Genomic DNA, 14,560 nt, shown 5'->3' with positions numbered 1-14,560 from the left:
TTTAAATAAGGAGAATCTGTAAGTCACAATGCTTATATATCTCTCCTCAATTATTATCACAAACATTCGCTTTAACATTATTGCCAACGCTAAGATAAGATATGTCGGTTGGCCCTACACTTTACTACCCACAGTTTTGAACCGAGTCAAAAACCAGCAAGTTTGGCACCAAAAAGATGACCAATTAAGATTGAATTGCTAGCCAATCAAGAAGCTAAATTAAGATTCTATCAAATTCTTGTCCAAAATTCTCATAATTATACTCTGTTTCCCTTCTACTGATATCGATCATGGCGGCCTACGCAGCCTTGGTTTCTCTAATGCATATCATAGACGACCTCGAGCGCCACCATTCCCCTCCGATTTCTCTCAACAAACAACAAGTTCAATCCCTCACTGAAAATGTCATGTTCTTGCAGGAGTTTCTCGAAGCTTATATCTCCCCTGTTTCCGACGAAGCAGATCCCTTGGAGATGCGTATTGCAGATGCAGCTTATGCAGCTGAAGACGCCATCGCATCTCATATCGTGGCCAAGATTCAGCTGAGCAGATCAACAGAAGCTGATATCTCCCCTGTTTCCGACGAAGCAGATCTAGAGGATCCGAAAACTGTCTCATCAAATTATGATGATGATGACGATGAAGAGATGAACTTGTTTCGAGATATGCAAAATGTGATACAAGAAATGGATCAGATCAAGAGTTTGGCGATGCAGAGGAATACAGAGAAGGTGGTGCTCCATGATACGCGGCGTAGCTTCGTCTCTGCTTCTTCTTCCACTGGGAAGAACAGTAGTGGTATGGTGGTGTGGTCTGAGGGTGTCGTGAATGGAATCTTGGAAAGGCTCGTTTCGGACCAACGCGAACGCCAAGTCATCCCGATCACAGGAATGGGCGGGATAGGTAAGACCACTCTTGCCAAAACTGTTTATTCGAAGAAAATTATTGAGCAGCGTTTTGATGTTTGTGCTTGGGCTACTATTTCTCAACAATACAACACAAGGGAAATTCTTTGTGAACTTGTTTCTCAAGCCACTAAAAAAACCAAGGAACAACTGAGTGAAAAGAGTGAAGATGAACTAGAATTAGAGCTCTACCAGCATTTGATAGGAAGAAGGTTTCTAATTGTGATGGATGATATGTGGAGCATCGATGCATGGGATAGGATACAGCGTTTCTTTCCCGAAAATGAGAATTGTAGTCGGATATTAGTGACGACTAGGCTTTCCCACTTGAGTTCCCAATTGAACAACAATTATAGCCTTCAAATGGAATTTTTAGATGAGGTTAGAAGTTGGGAACTCTTCTCAAAAATTGTGTTTGGGGTTGGAAGTTGCCCTCATGAGTTAGAGAAAATTGGAAAGAAAATAGTAGAGAATTGCAGAGGACTTCCTTTATCAATTGTTGTAGTGGCGGGTATTTTGAGAAATAGGGAACACACTCTAGGAGTTTGGGAATCAATTAGAAAGAACTTAGCTTCAGAAGTGAATTTGGATAATGATAAACATTGCTTGAAACTGTTGAAAATGAGCTATAATCATTTGCCAGTTTATTTAAAGCCATGTTTTTTGTATATTGGACTGTTTGAGGAGGATTATTCGGTTAGAGTCTCAACACTCGTGAAGCTATGGGTTTCTGAAGGATTTTTAAAACCCATGAATGACAAAAGTTTGGAAATTATTGCCATAGAGTTCTTAAAGGACTTGATTGATAGAAATCTCATTCTAGTTGGTGAAGTGGGGTCTACAGGAAACATAAAATTTGTCAAAATTCATGATTTGTTGAGAGATTTATGCTTGAACCAGAGCAAGAAAGATGGGTTCTATCATGTGATAGGGCAATCTAGTCCTCAAGGCATGAGTAGCCAACGCCGCGTTGTTATACCCATGAACATGCCAAAGAAGAAAGTCCTTGACGACTTGCAGTCTATGCCATGTGCTCGTTCCATTATCAGTGAATATGTGAATGTCCCGCGTATTAAGAATTCCGGGTTGCTTAGAACATTACATGCATACAACAAGTTTCTTTATTTAGAAGATGAAAGCTTGATCAAGTCCCTTGCGTCTCAGTATGTTAACTTGCGCCACCTTGCCGTTGAACTTGGTAGCATGTCCTCGGTCTTTACCTCGTTTACTCGCTTCTGGAATCTCCACATATTGATTGTTTCTTGTTGGAAGGAGTTCACTGCACCTGCTGAGATTTGGAGAATGCCACAACTTAGGCATATTGAAATGATTAATGGAAGTTTTTATCTTCCAAAACCTTCGAGTGATGATGTCGTAGTCATGGAGAATCTACTGGTGCTTGAGGGAATAGCAAATTTCAAGTGCAGTGAAGAGGTGGTTAAGAGAATTCCCAATATCAAAAAATTGTGTATATATTATCTTAGGAGAGGGGGAATCGAGCAAGATGATTATTATTGTCTGAAAAATATCAAACGTCTGTGTAAATTGGAATCCCTCCACGTAGCATGTTGGGGTGATTTTGCTCCGTATGCGCTCACATTCCCCCAAAGCCTCAAGAAGTTGACTCTTCAGATGAATCGTGGCTTTGAATGGGAAAAAATATTGGAAAAGATAGGTGCATTGCCCTTTCTCGAGAAGTTCAAGTTGTATATGGGATGCTTTGGAACAGGCAAGTGGGAAATGGTTGAAGGGCAATTCCCTTCCCTCAAATACTTGGAATTGCAATGGTGTCCCAGTTTGGAGCATTGGACTGCGGAATCGAACTCCATCTTTCCACGCCTTGAGAAGCTTTATCTTTTAGAGATGGAAGAGTTGAAGGAGATCCCAACTCAAATTGGAGACATACCGACGCTGCAAAAGATATGGATGTTCTATTGTGGCGAATCTGCAGTGATGTGCGCAAAGGAGATCGTAGAGGAACAAGTGGAATTACAAGGGGAAGATTTTCCATTTCATGTTCGAGTTTGGCTTCGGCGTAAGAACGAAGCAGTGCAGAGCTTGGCAAGCCCCAACTTCGAAGTTATATGTAATAGCTCTAATTAGGTTTTACCACCATTAATATCTCTCTTGCTTTTGTGTGTTTGCTTATTTTTCTTCAATCGGTACCTGTGAGTGTGTGTATGCGTGATAAATGTTGAAGAAGAAGGGGGTGGGTTTGATTTTAAAAAATGGAAATAGGTTTGGGCTTTTAGTTGTGGGCTGATTTTTTTTATAATCCTGTTGGGCTGCATTATTATTTATTTTAAAGCATGGGCTGCGAATTTTATATTGTCTTAGGTTGATTTTTAAGTTTGGGCTTCTACATATTGATTAAATTTTTGGGCTGCAGATTTTATTTAAAGGGTAATTTTAAATATAGCCCCCAATTTTTTCATTATAGCCCCTTATTTGAAAAAATAATAAAAATAATTAAAGTTTTACTATTATATCCTTACAGCATATTCAAATGTATGGGGGTTATAGTTGCTGTGTAAAACACATATTTTTTTGTTTGTCTTGATCTCGGTGGGATCTTAAGATGTGGTTACACCAAGATACCTAAAGGGAGGTTCGAGACTTGGAGTAATCACTGAGATTGCAGTGCAGCTGAGCATCTGGCATGAAGAACCGAGATTGAATGACTAGGAAAGAACAACAATTAGCAAAGCAAACAATAGATAAAGACAATAGTTAGCGCATCAAGTAAATTACACTTGCTTTGGAAGGTTTGAATTTTCTTATACAGAAGACCACATTAGGAATAAAGTGGCAGGATTAAAGTTGTCTTCTATGAAAGTAAAAATATTATTATCTTAACTTAATCACAAAGAGCAGTTTTCCTACCTCGGCCGCCACGGTTCCGGCAGAGGCGTGGAGGCGTGGGCTGGGTCGGAATCCACCTTCTGCACGATTTTAGGGAGGAGGTTGGGGTCCTTCGCCGCTGCCACTTTGAGAATGTCTATGATTTGGGATTTTTCCAAGGGTTCCAATCATTCATGGAGGGCTTCTTCTTCTTCTTCTTCTTCTTCTTCTTCTTCTTCTTCTTCTCCATCCCCAGATTCGGATTCCGACGCTGCTTCTGATGATGATACAAATCCATGGCTTCAACATTAATTCAAAATAACAACCAAAGGATTCAATATAAGAATAATGCAGAAATCAAGAAAAATCAACAATGACTGTGCGTCCTTCCTCTGAACAGTGAAGGAAGTCTTGATCTAATGGATTTGCTTTAATTTGGGGCTACGTAAATGTATTTACAAATATTTTAGTGGGGCTATATAAAGAGATTATGCGTAATGTTATTTCAAATTATTTAACTTTATTAATTAATTATAAATTTTAAATATGGTTATAAGGGTATAATAGTATAATCATAATTAATTTTATTATTTTTTTATAAAAATGGCTATAGTGAGAAAATTGGGAGCTATGTTTAAAATTACCCTTATTTAAATTAATTAGACTTTATATTTAAGTTTGATTATTTATTATTTTAAAGAGAAAAAAAACTGATTGCATAAGAATATTATTATTATTATTATTATTATTATTATTATTATTATTATTATTATTATTATTTTAAGTGTAATTACTTGTTATATGAGTTGAGCATGAAATAATTTAAATTAAGCATTTTTGCAAATGAAAGAATTTACAATTTAAATTGGTTTTCATTAAATCCAATTATCAAAAAAAGTCGAGCAAGGATATTGTTGGTATCTTTAGCTCAAAAATTTATTTTTCAATTATTCATTCATTAAATCTTGAAAATCCGGCTAAGTGAATCATAGAATGTTAAGCACTTTCACTGTGACATTAAGTTAACTTCACGAGACCTATTAAGAATAGAATTTCTTGTAGGCTTTGTGACCAAGGGGATTAGCGCTGCTTTCCCAAGACAGGTGTATATATATATGATCTTCAGGCTTTGCCTATCCAGGTGGGCTTACTTTCCAAATGTATAAAGTATGATTAAGTTATTAAGCTTTAAATGTTTCAATGAAATGCAAATTGTTTATTCAATAAAATGCAAACTGTTTATCCAATAAAATATTTTGTGCACTCTGCTTCGTTTAAAGCTCGCATAAGTTAATCGATCGAGGTTCTCTCTTGACCTAACACGTTATTTGAGAATTGTGTACACCTATTAGCTAACCTGGTGGGTTGATCTCCATAAGGCACTAATCATGTATGAGGCGTTATAAGAGTGCTCGACGGGATGTGTTTCAGAGCATTGGGTCCCAAATGAGAACTTGGCTGGGTTACGCCCTCAATTCAAGTAAGCAGGAGTAATGGATCCGTCGGTGGCTAAAAGGTTCGGGATCACAGCGATCAACGGAAAGGGAGTGTGACATGTGCTCACATTGTTGGTTTAATTGGAGTAATTTTAATAAAGATTTTAAAGTTCATGTGCAAAATGAGAATTTGTTAAAAGTTCAGTAATTTATATGCAATTAACTCTTTTTCTTTTACCTTTACTTTTGATTTTGGATTTTTTTTAAATCTCAAACTTCATAAATTCTTTTAAATTTTTTACCTAATTTTTAATTATTGTAATATTTTTATTTATTATATTTTATTTTAACTAATGTAATATTTAAATTTAATTTTAATGAAATGTTGAATTTTAAAATTGAAGAGTAAAAATAAGATAAAATGAAAATGGGGAAATTAGAGCCCCTTATAAAGTCAATGCACGGGAGATGGGAGGCTCTAAGATGGGGACCACCGATTAGAGCCTCCCACTCGAGATGCACTAATGATCAATTAGAATAATTGATCGATATTGTTTTCGTAATTAAAATATTAAACCAATAATGCTAATAACCGAAATTATTCGGTCTTAATATAGTCAATTTTTTTATATAAAAAAAATACTAACTCCGTCCATGTAAAATATATTCAATTTGCCATTTTCGTCCATCCGCAAAAAATGTATCCATTATCATTTTGGTAAGTTTTTAACTCATAATAAAATAAAACTCTTATTCCACTCACAACACATTCAATTACTTTATTAAAACACGTGCCATTTAAAAGTGGATACATTTTATGCCAACGAAGGGAATAATATTTAATGATAGATAGTTCGGTCGTTAATTACAGAAAATAATTTAAATAAAATGTGATCAAATTTTCAATTGTTATTATTTAAAAAACATTTGGAAAACTAGTAAATAATTACTGATTGTTGATGCTGCGTTTCTCTAGACTGTTATTTTTTATTATTAACAGGATATTTTCTTATAGTGTGATAAGACATGATTGATAAAATACTCCAACTTATTCAAATGATCGGTATGCATGTTTGGGCCGTGATGAATAACTTAGTCTGCATTCTGATCATTAAAAATTAGATAATTATTTATCACTCTAAACCTGAATTGCTTATTTAATCATCCTCCGATCTTACTTTATCTTATCAATCTTATCTATTTTACTCAACTCTAATAACAAATAATTAAACTCATCAATAAAATAGTTTAAACAAAGAAATCTGGTAGATCTAAACCTGGTCAAAGAAATGCAGAAAATTATATTCAAACGAATAGTGGTTGGATCACTCGGTTTTGCTTTGATGTATTCAGATTGAACAGATAACAACTCACAACCCAACAAACATTAAGTTTGACAAATTGTTTGTGAACAATCAAGATGGCTTATGAAGCTCTTGATTCCCTGTTTCAAACCTTAGATCAAATCCTAAAGTATGGCGAAGATTGCGTCATCACTCATTCTGTAAAAGAAGAAATTTTATCCATCCGCGTCCAAGCTGTTGTCTTGCAGTTGAATCTCAAACATTATCCAAACAAAGAAACAATCAGAGATGCAGCAAGTACAACATACCACTGGCCACCGGGTCCTCACTTAAGTGAAGTGACCCGGGTTCGATCTCTCTTGGGAACGAATTGGTGATTGGAGATATAAGGTGGAGTTTGGTGAATGGAGAGATAAGGTGGTTCTTGGAGTGGATGGGGAACTAACTACTAACATCTAACATGACTGAATATCTCTTTTTTGAACCAAACCCCTATTTCACAGTTAGACTTGCAAACAAGCTGAGGGAAGTAGCACAGAGACTGGAGTCAACCGTTGGAGATGTGGTGGATTACATCAAGGGAAACGACCCAATTAGCAGTGTAACTGATTCTCCTGATGTTAGTTCATCATCAAGATCAGAAATCACAAGCAGCAAAGATGACATTGTTGTTGGTTTTGAAGAAGATGTGAAAGTGATCAAGGATCGGCTTTGCAAGGGATCATATAGACTACAGGTCATCCCAATTGTTGGAAGAGGAGGCATTGGTAAGACCACACTTGCTAAAATTCTTTATAATCATCCTTCCGTTGTGGAAAAGTTTGATATATGTGCCTGGGTCACAATATCACAAGATCATAGTGTAGATCGTATTGTTCTAATTCTTCTAGCTTCCTTGAAAGAAATGTCAGCAGTAAGAGATGCTGGGAGAGGCATTCCCATTCCAATGGAAGCCTTAATTTGCGGGTATCTAAAACGTGTGAAGTATCTTATTGTAATGGACGACATGTGGAGTAATAAAGCTTGGGATGATGTAAAGATGTTGTTTCCTGATGCCGGTAATAGAAGTCGGATCATAATCACCACAAGGCTGCAGGATGTGGTTGCTTATGTCGACTCTTCTAGCTCCATTCATACTATGAGTTTGTTGGATGCACATCATAGCTGGAATTTGCGAAGGTGTTTGGACATAAAGACTTCCCTATTGAGCTAGAAGACATCGGGAAGAAAATTGTTCAAAATTGTCGAGGACTCCCCCTCTCAATCGTGATCCTCATGGGAGCAAATTGCTACAAATGACGGGCAGCTTGAAACAATAATTTGTTTGAGTTATACTCATTTACCCAATTACTCGAAGCTGTGTTTTTTATATATGGCTGGCTTTCCAGAAGATTATGAGATTTGTGCCTCAGAACTTATTAACCTTTGGATAGTTGAAGGTTTTTTTAAACATTTAGATGAATCTAAAAGCTCGGAAGAGGAAGGGGAGGATTGTTTGGAGGATTTTGTCAAGAGAAGTCTAGTTTTGGTCGCCAACAGGAAGTTTGATGGGAAAATAAAGAGTTTCAGCCTTCATGATATTGTGCGGGAATTTTGCATAAGGCAGGGTGCGAAAGAGAAGGTAATTCTCTCTGTTATGGATTACTTACCTAGCTACTCCTATCCTGCGAAAGCATTTTGTTCCACGTCTCATAAAAGATCATCATAGTATAAGTGCTAGTTCATATGATCTACATCTCAAAGACTATGTGCATAGCTCACACATTCGTACCATAATATGTATTCCGAAGAAAGGGTATAGGTCTGAGGGCATTGTAGAGAAGTTTAGTTCTCTGAGGGTCCTTCATGTTTTACGTAGAAACGATTATTGGGAATGGGAGCCAGGTCAAGTGTTCAATCTGATTCATTTAACTTACATTGCTTCCAACATTCCCAACATTATTTTTTCTTCAGCCATATCAAAGCTTCAGAATCTTCAAACTTTAATTATTTATAGATATGAGGTTGATTTGCCCATTGAGATTTGGAGGTTGCGACAATTAAAACATCTTATTGCCTTCTCATTTCATCCTTTACCCCTGCCTAAAGGAAAAAAATATCCTCTTGAAAACTTACACACTTTCGCTGGTGACGGACTTTGTGTGGAGTAGAAGAATGGTGAAAATGACTACAAACATTAAAAAGCTTGGAATATGTTACTCCAAGGAGAAGTTTGATTTGGATTCGCGCTATCGCCTCAACAATCTTAAATATCTGTGTCGGCTTGAGAAATTGAAATTGGAGATGAATGGAGATTTTTCATTCAGAGAACTGTTATTGGAGTTTGAATTGGATATGCGTGGAGGTTTTTCATTAAGAGGTCTAAACTTCCCTTTGCAGTTGAGAAAGTTAACCTTGAGTGGTTGGAGGCTTTCTTGGAGTGATATGACGACCATTGGTTCATTACCTAGTCTTCAAGTGCTTAAACTACGAAACTTTGCTTGCTACGGCACTCACTGGGAAACAACTGAGGGAGAATTTCGTGAACTGAGACTTCTGCTAATTGAGCAATCAAATTTGAGGTATTGGGGTACTGAAGCTAGCCACTTCCCGAGACTCGAGCGTCTAATACTTCATCAGTGTGATCTAAATCTCATTCCAAGTAATATTGGAGACATTCCAACACTTAAACTCATCGAGGTTGACGATATGCCCAGAGATCTTTTGGCATCAGCGAAAAGTATAGAAGAGAAACGACGGAATTCTGGAAATGATAGCTTTCAAGTTCGTGTGAAGCGTTCCTGACAATTATGTTCAGTTATATTATGTACAGATATGATGTCTGTTCCTTTTCTGGTTAGAGATTTGTAAAATTTGAATAATTTGGTTGCCTTTATTTCGAGAATTGCTCTATATAGATATATGTAGTCACAAAGTCATCATTTTCAAATTGAGTTTTTTTCAAAAATATTGGTGAAAATGCACAATTTGTTGGAGAATATTCTATGAAATAGATTTATATGAGAGAATGCAAAGCTACAGCTCTTGCTTTATGGTTTTATTGATAGAAGTAGATAATGATCCAAACTACATAGAGGATACTTATAGTAGATGGATACATACGAAAAGGCATAAATACTTAAGAGCCTTATTAATGCAAATAAAGACTTGACTCTTGAAGAACTCTAACAGACTTAGAGAAAAGACTTTACAAATTACTCTTTAACACAATTGGCCTAAGCATCTTCCTCTGCACATTTAATTTGCTACTTGGTTTTGTTAGATGATTCTCATTTTTACTTCTTCTTTTTTACACTGCAGAGTTTTGAATTGCCATTGTTTATGACGTAGCTCATCAAATACTCGAGTGTTCAAATTAAGGGGGGTGTATTCGTTGTGGATTTCCACAGACTTTAAAAAGTCCATGGAATTTAAATTCCATGGAATTCACATAGATTCCAGACGACTTTCAAAGAATTCGTGGTTGGATTTCACCCCGATTTTCACTGATTTTCGAAGAATTTAGGGGATAATTCTGGAATTGAAATCCATGATGCCAACGCCCGCTGAGTCCCAGCACCGCTGGAAACCCAGCGACCGCTGGGAATCCAGCGAGCGCTGGAAACCCAGCATATGTTGGAATCCAGCATATGCTGGAATCCAGACACGAAGCGCGTAGAGAGAGAGAGAGGCAGAGAATTCAGACTCGCTCGAATCCAGCATATGTTGGAATCCAGCATATGTTGGAATCCAGCATATGCTGGAATCCAGCATATGCTGGAATCCAGCATATGCTGGACTCTCTCAACGGTGGTTGAGTTCCAGCGCTCGCTGGCTTCTTGGCCGCGGGCGCTGGAACTCAGCGCTCGCTTAAAATTTCATGGATTTCAATTCTCGTGGTTCTTGGCCGGATTTCGTCGTGTGTATTTTTTGGATGAAATCCATGAAAGTCATTCCAGATTTTAAGTCAATGGAATAACGAATACACCTAGATTTGTATGGATTTTAAAAAGTCTGAAACGAATACACCCAGATTTATATAGACTTTTAAAAGTCTTAAACGAATACACCCAGATTTCTGCAGACTTTTAAAAGTCTGGAACGAATACACCCAGACTTTTAAAATCCATAGAAATCTATTAAAATCCACAACGAATACACCCCCCTAAGAAGGCAAAGAATTGATGGTAGAGTATAGTGGATAGGAGTGGGCCTTTTGTTTTATACGGAGTACTTTTTATTGGGCTTTAGCCCACTAAGGCTTATATATTAGTCCACATTGCTTGTGATTTGTGAAAACACCTATAAAATTAAGGGCAGACACTACAAGAATTATCATCATAGATGACACATTATAGACGACAGTTGTCTATATATCAATAGATGACGTGGTATAACTTGCGCGTTGTCTATTATGTGTGGTCATAGACGACAAACCACGAAACGCGTTGTCTATTATGTCTATAGACGACATTTTAGTGGAATTTGTTGTCTATTATATGCGGTCATAGACGACAAGCGTCGCCCTCGTTGTCTATTGCTATAATAGACGACGCGGCCGACGCATGTCGTCTATGACCGCATACTTTAGACGCCGTGGGGAGTTGATTGTCGTTTTTATGGACCTTAGGTGACGTGTTTCACGGTGCGTCGTCTATTATTTTACACATAGACGACAAGTTCAGTTTCTCGTCGTGAATTACATTGAAGAGGACGTGGAAATTGATGTTGTGAATATTAAAAAAATTGAACTTCTTATGCCCTAGTTCTATTCGGACCGCTCACCCCTCTCACTCCCTTCGCGTCGTCCATCCTGAACGCCCCACCCACCGCCGTCGCCGTCGATTGTTGTGCCTCGCCTCGGTGTCGCCGTCACCGTCGATTGCTGCGCCTCGCCTCGCCGTCGCCGTCGATTGCTCGCCTCGCCTCGCCATCTCCGTCGATTGCTGTGCTTTGTCGTCGATTGTTGCGCCTCGCCGCACCGTCGATTGCTGCCGACCTCGCCTCGCCTCGCCATCGATTGCTGCCGACCTTCCTCCTCATCGCTCGACTGCCGCGCCTGCCGCCGAACTCTGCCCACCTCCGCTTTACCCAGGTAAACTGCGGCAGCTGCCTTCCATTTTTTCCACCTCCGCCTATCCTTTTTTCCATTTTATGATTTTTTTTTTCCACCTATCGTCGACTAGGAATTTATCCAGCAACTGTTGTGGATCCTTCATTATAGAATGAAGGAATTTACAGCTCTCTACTAGGCTGAAAACAGGTCAGAGCTTCCTTGGTGATAAAACAGCTCATTAGCTTCGTTGTTAAAGATTAGGGAAGGGACGGTGGTGTTAAATTTGGTGATAAAACTGTTGTATGTGTTCTTCAATGTGCTTTTCACTTTTCCTAATTCCCTCGCATTATAAAAAGCATTCATTCTTTAATATACAAAGGTTTGATAGTTTGATTTGATCTGTATAGCATTCCTCTTTTGCTCCCTCACATTGAAATGGAGTCATTTTCTTGTGTATTAATAAATAATAAATTGATTAATGGAATGTTGTTTGAATTGCCTTTAAATGCCCTGTAAAGTTTGTCTGGTCTATCTTACCCTTTGTTTGCAGGACTCGCAAAGCTTGAAATGCTGAATGTCAACTATTGTAATTTGATCACCGATGCTGATATGAAGGCTATCTCAGGTAGCTAGCTGATCTCATCTTTCTGATTCATTGACTTTCAAAAGCAGGGTGACATTCTTAGTATTCAAGATGTTAGTAAAGATCATATTTCAAATCCTTGAATGTTAGAGAGTTTCATTGACATATGAAATTATGTTAACCGGAGTGCATTATGATATCAACCAATTGTCTTTTTGTTTCAAGCTTGAGAAGCTTGAAGTCATTACAAATTGCTTCCAGTAAGGTTACTGATAATGGTGCAGCGTTTCTAAAGGGTAGTTTAACTGATTTTTATGGAAAGGCTTCTATTTGTTCCTATGGAGCTCAACACAAGAAAGTTGAACATGAAAAATATATAAGAGACTATGGATCTTGTTTATTTTTTGGTATGATGAACTTATGTAAGCTCTCCCTCTTTTCAGTATCCAGCACTGCAGGCATCTGGAATGCTTGCTTTATGCCGTTTAATGATAATTGATGCTGAATTCTGGTTAGAAAAAAAAATGCTCATTTACTTGTGTCTCATGTCCAAATACAACATGGTTTACCTTTTGCCATCATATCTTGTTTACTTCTCAGTGAGTCAAATCTTCAACTGCTTTTCACTGTTGTGGAGAACGCACCATCAGAAGTTGTCCGTTCAAATTGCACCATAGCACTTGGTGATCTAGCAGTTCGCTTTCCCAACCTATTAGAGCCATGGACAGAAAATATGTATGCACGCCTTCGTGATCTATCGGTCTCTGTTAGAAAGAATGCTGTGCTGGTTCTTTCTCACCTTATATTAAATGACATGATGAAGGTTCAAGGAGCTGTCTCATCTCTCCTTTTTCTTTTCCCTGTTGACTTCATTTGTGGTATTGATCTTTGACTATTAAATCTTTTAAGGTGAAAGGCTACATCTGTGAAATGGCCATGAGATTGGAAGATGAAGATGATAGAGTCGCAAACTTAGCCAAACTATTTTTTCATGAGCTATCCAAAAAAGGTGAACTTATAACACATTTATGTATTCTTGAATAGTACTGCTTAAACACTTCTGTATTTTAAGTAATGGAGAATAATTGAATTCATTTTCATTGCAGGAAACAACCCTGTATACAATCTACTTCCAGATATCCTGGGAAAGTTATCCTCCCAGAACTTGAATGGAGAGTCTTTCTGCAATATTATGCAATTTTTAATTGGCTCCATCAAGAAGGTATTACGAGCAAAGCTTCACCTTTCATTTTGCAACTCGATTCTTGTGTGTATGTTTGCTGATCTATTGTGTATTCTCAGGATAAACAAATGGAAGCTCTTGTTGAAAAGCTTTGCAATAGGTTCACTGGCATCGCAGGTATGGATTACTCCACAATCGGCTATTATTTTTATTCCTAATGGCCACAAACTTCTGTTGCTCCTGAGGGTGCAGATGTTTGTCTGAAAATCCTTAATCTCTGTGGTGCTGCTTAGCCTATAAACCTATCCGAAAAGGATTGTTGATGAACCCAGTGGTATTGTTGGATCAGATAGAACCAAGAAAAAGATTGTTTGTTTCTACTTTCTTGATAATTCAGCGAATGATAAGTTGATAACTAATGGTACTTCTGCTTTTGATGCAGATGTCAGGCAGTGGGAATGTATTTCATACTGCCTTTCTCAGCTAGCATTTACTGAGAAGAGCATGAAGAAGCTTATGGAGTCTTTCAAAACATACGAACATGTCTTATCTGAGGACATTGTCACGGAGCATTTCAGAAATATAATCAATAAGGTTCTGACTTTTGATGTAGCTCCACCTTCACTCACTTATTTTACATTCATTACATTTTTTTTAAATAAATAAATAAAAATTTCATAACTAGAGTTGTTGCTTCTTACTTTTACCCAATATTCTTTCAGGGAAAGAAATTTGCCAAGCCTGAACTGAAGGCAATCATTGAAGAGTTTGAGGAAAAGATGGATCAGGCTGCCTATTGAAAAGGAGCAAGAGATGAAGTTTTCAAAGGATGTTAAGAAGATGAGATTTTATGAGAAGATCTGAAGTATTGAATGTTTATTACTCCCTCCGTCCGCCAAAAGTATGGCACAATTACTATATTTGGCGTCCGCAAAAAGTATTCCACTTTCCTTTTTAAGCCATGGTCCCACCATCCACCTTTATATTTTATCCTTACAAACACTCTTTATTTACAAAAAACCCACCCCAAATTCAATCTCCACCACACATCTCAAAAAGTGGTGGGACCCTTTCTCCACTACATCAACATCACCAATTTTATTAATCTCCGTGCCCGGCCAAAGTGCCATACTTTTGGCGGACGGAGGGAGTATTTTTTTTTTACAAATATTCTTAGTGGCTTCATGAACAATGTTTGAATGTAATGTTGGTCGAACGATGTTTGAATGAATGTATGAATTTTTACTATTAATAAATATAATTTTAGCTTTTT

At 37.5% G+C, this 14,560-nt stretch overlaps 3 protein-coding genes across 4 annotated transcripts; all 3 read left to right on the top strand.

Annotated features, from left to right (window-relative positions):
- The first annotated feature begins 290 nt into the window (after positions 1 to 290).
- Positions 291 to 3,008, top strand: LOC131018287 (putative late blight resistance protein homolog R1B-16). Its single transcript, XM_057947013.1, has one exon. It carries the CDS (start codon positions 291 to 293, stop codon positions 3,006 to 3,008), a length of 2,718 nt encoding a protein of 905 aa, XP_057802996.1.
- A 4,850-nt stretch (positions 3,009 to 7,858) lies between these two features.
- LOC131018286 (putative late blight resistance protein homolog R1B-14) lies at positions 7,859 to 9,270 on the top strand. The gene is made up of 2 exons (XM_057947012.1): positions 7,859 to 8,107; positions 8,575 to 9,270. Exons 1-2 carry the CDS (start codon positions 7,859 to 7,861, stop codon positions 9,268 to 9,270), a joined length of 945 nt encoding a protein of 314 aa, XP_057802995.1.
- Positions 9,271 to 11,257: 1,987 nt separating this feature from the next.
- LOC131017447 (condensin-1 complex subunit CAP-D2-like) lies at positions 11,258 to 14,370 on the top strand. 2 transcript variants are annotated; one of them, XM_057946209.1, is made up of 10 exons: positions 11,258 to 11,560; positions 11,652 to 11,728; positions 12,072 to 12,146; positions 12,548 to 12,615; positions 12,705 to 12,927; positions 13,014 to 13,113; positions 13,211 to 13,326; positions 13,407 to 13,464; positions 13,730 to 13,881; positions 14,010 to 14,370. In XM_057946209.1, the coding sequence occupies exons 4-10, from the start codon at positions 12,572 to 12,574 to the stop codon at positions 14,085 to 14,087; spliced, it is 771 nt and encodes a 256-aa protein (XP_057802192.1). In that variant the 5' UTR covers positions 11,258 to 11,560; positions 11,652 to 11,728; positions 12,072 to 12,146; positions 12,548 to 12,571; the 3' UTR covers positions 14,088 to 14,370. The 2 variants fall into 2 exon arrangements, with proteins under 2 accessions (XP_057802192.1, XP_057802191.1); XM_057946208.1 differs by lacking the exon at positions 11,652 to 11,728.
- Positions 14,371 to 14,560: the final 190 nt, after the last annotated feature.

Source organism: Salvia miltiorrhiza, chromosome 3, assembly GCF_028751815.1.
Source record: "Salvia miltiorrhiza cultivar Shanhuang (shh) chromosome 3, IMPLAD_Smil_shh, whole genome shotgun sequence".
Lineage (NCBI taxonomy): Eukaryota > Viridiplantae > Streptophyta > Magnoliopsida > Lamiales > Lamiaceae > Salvia > Salvia miltiorrhiza.
This window is presented reverse-complemented; position numbering and strand designations above follow the sequence as displayed.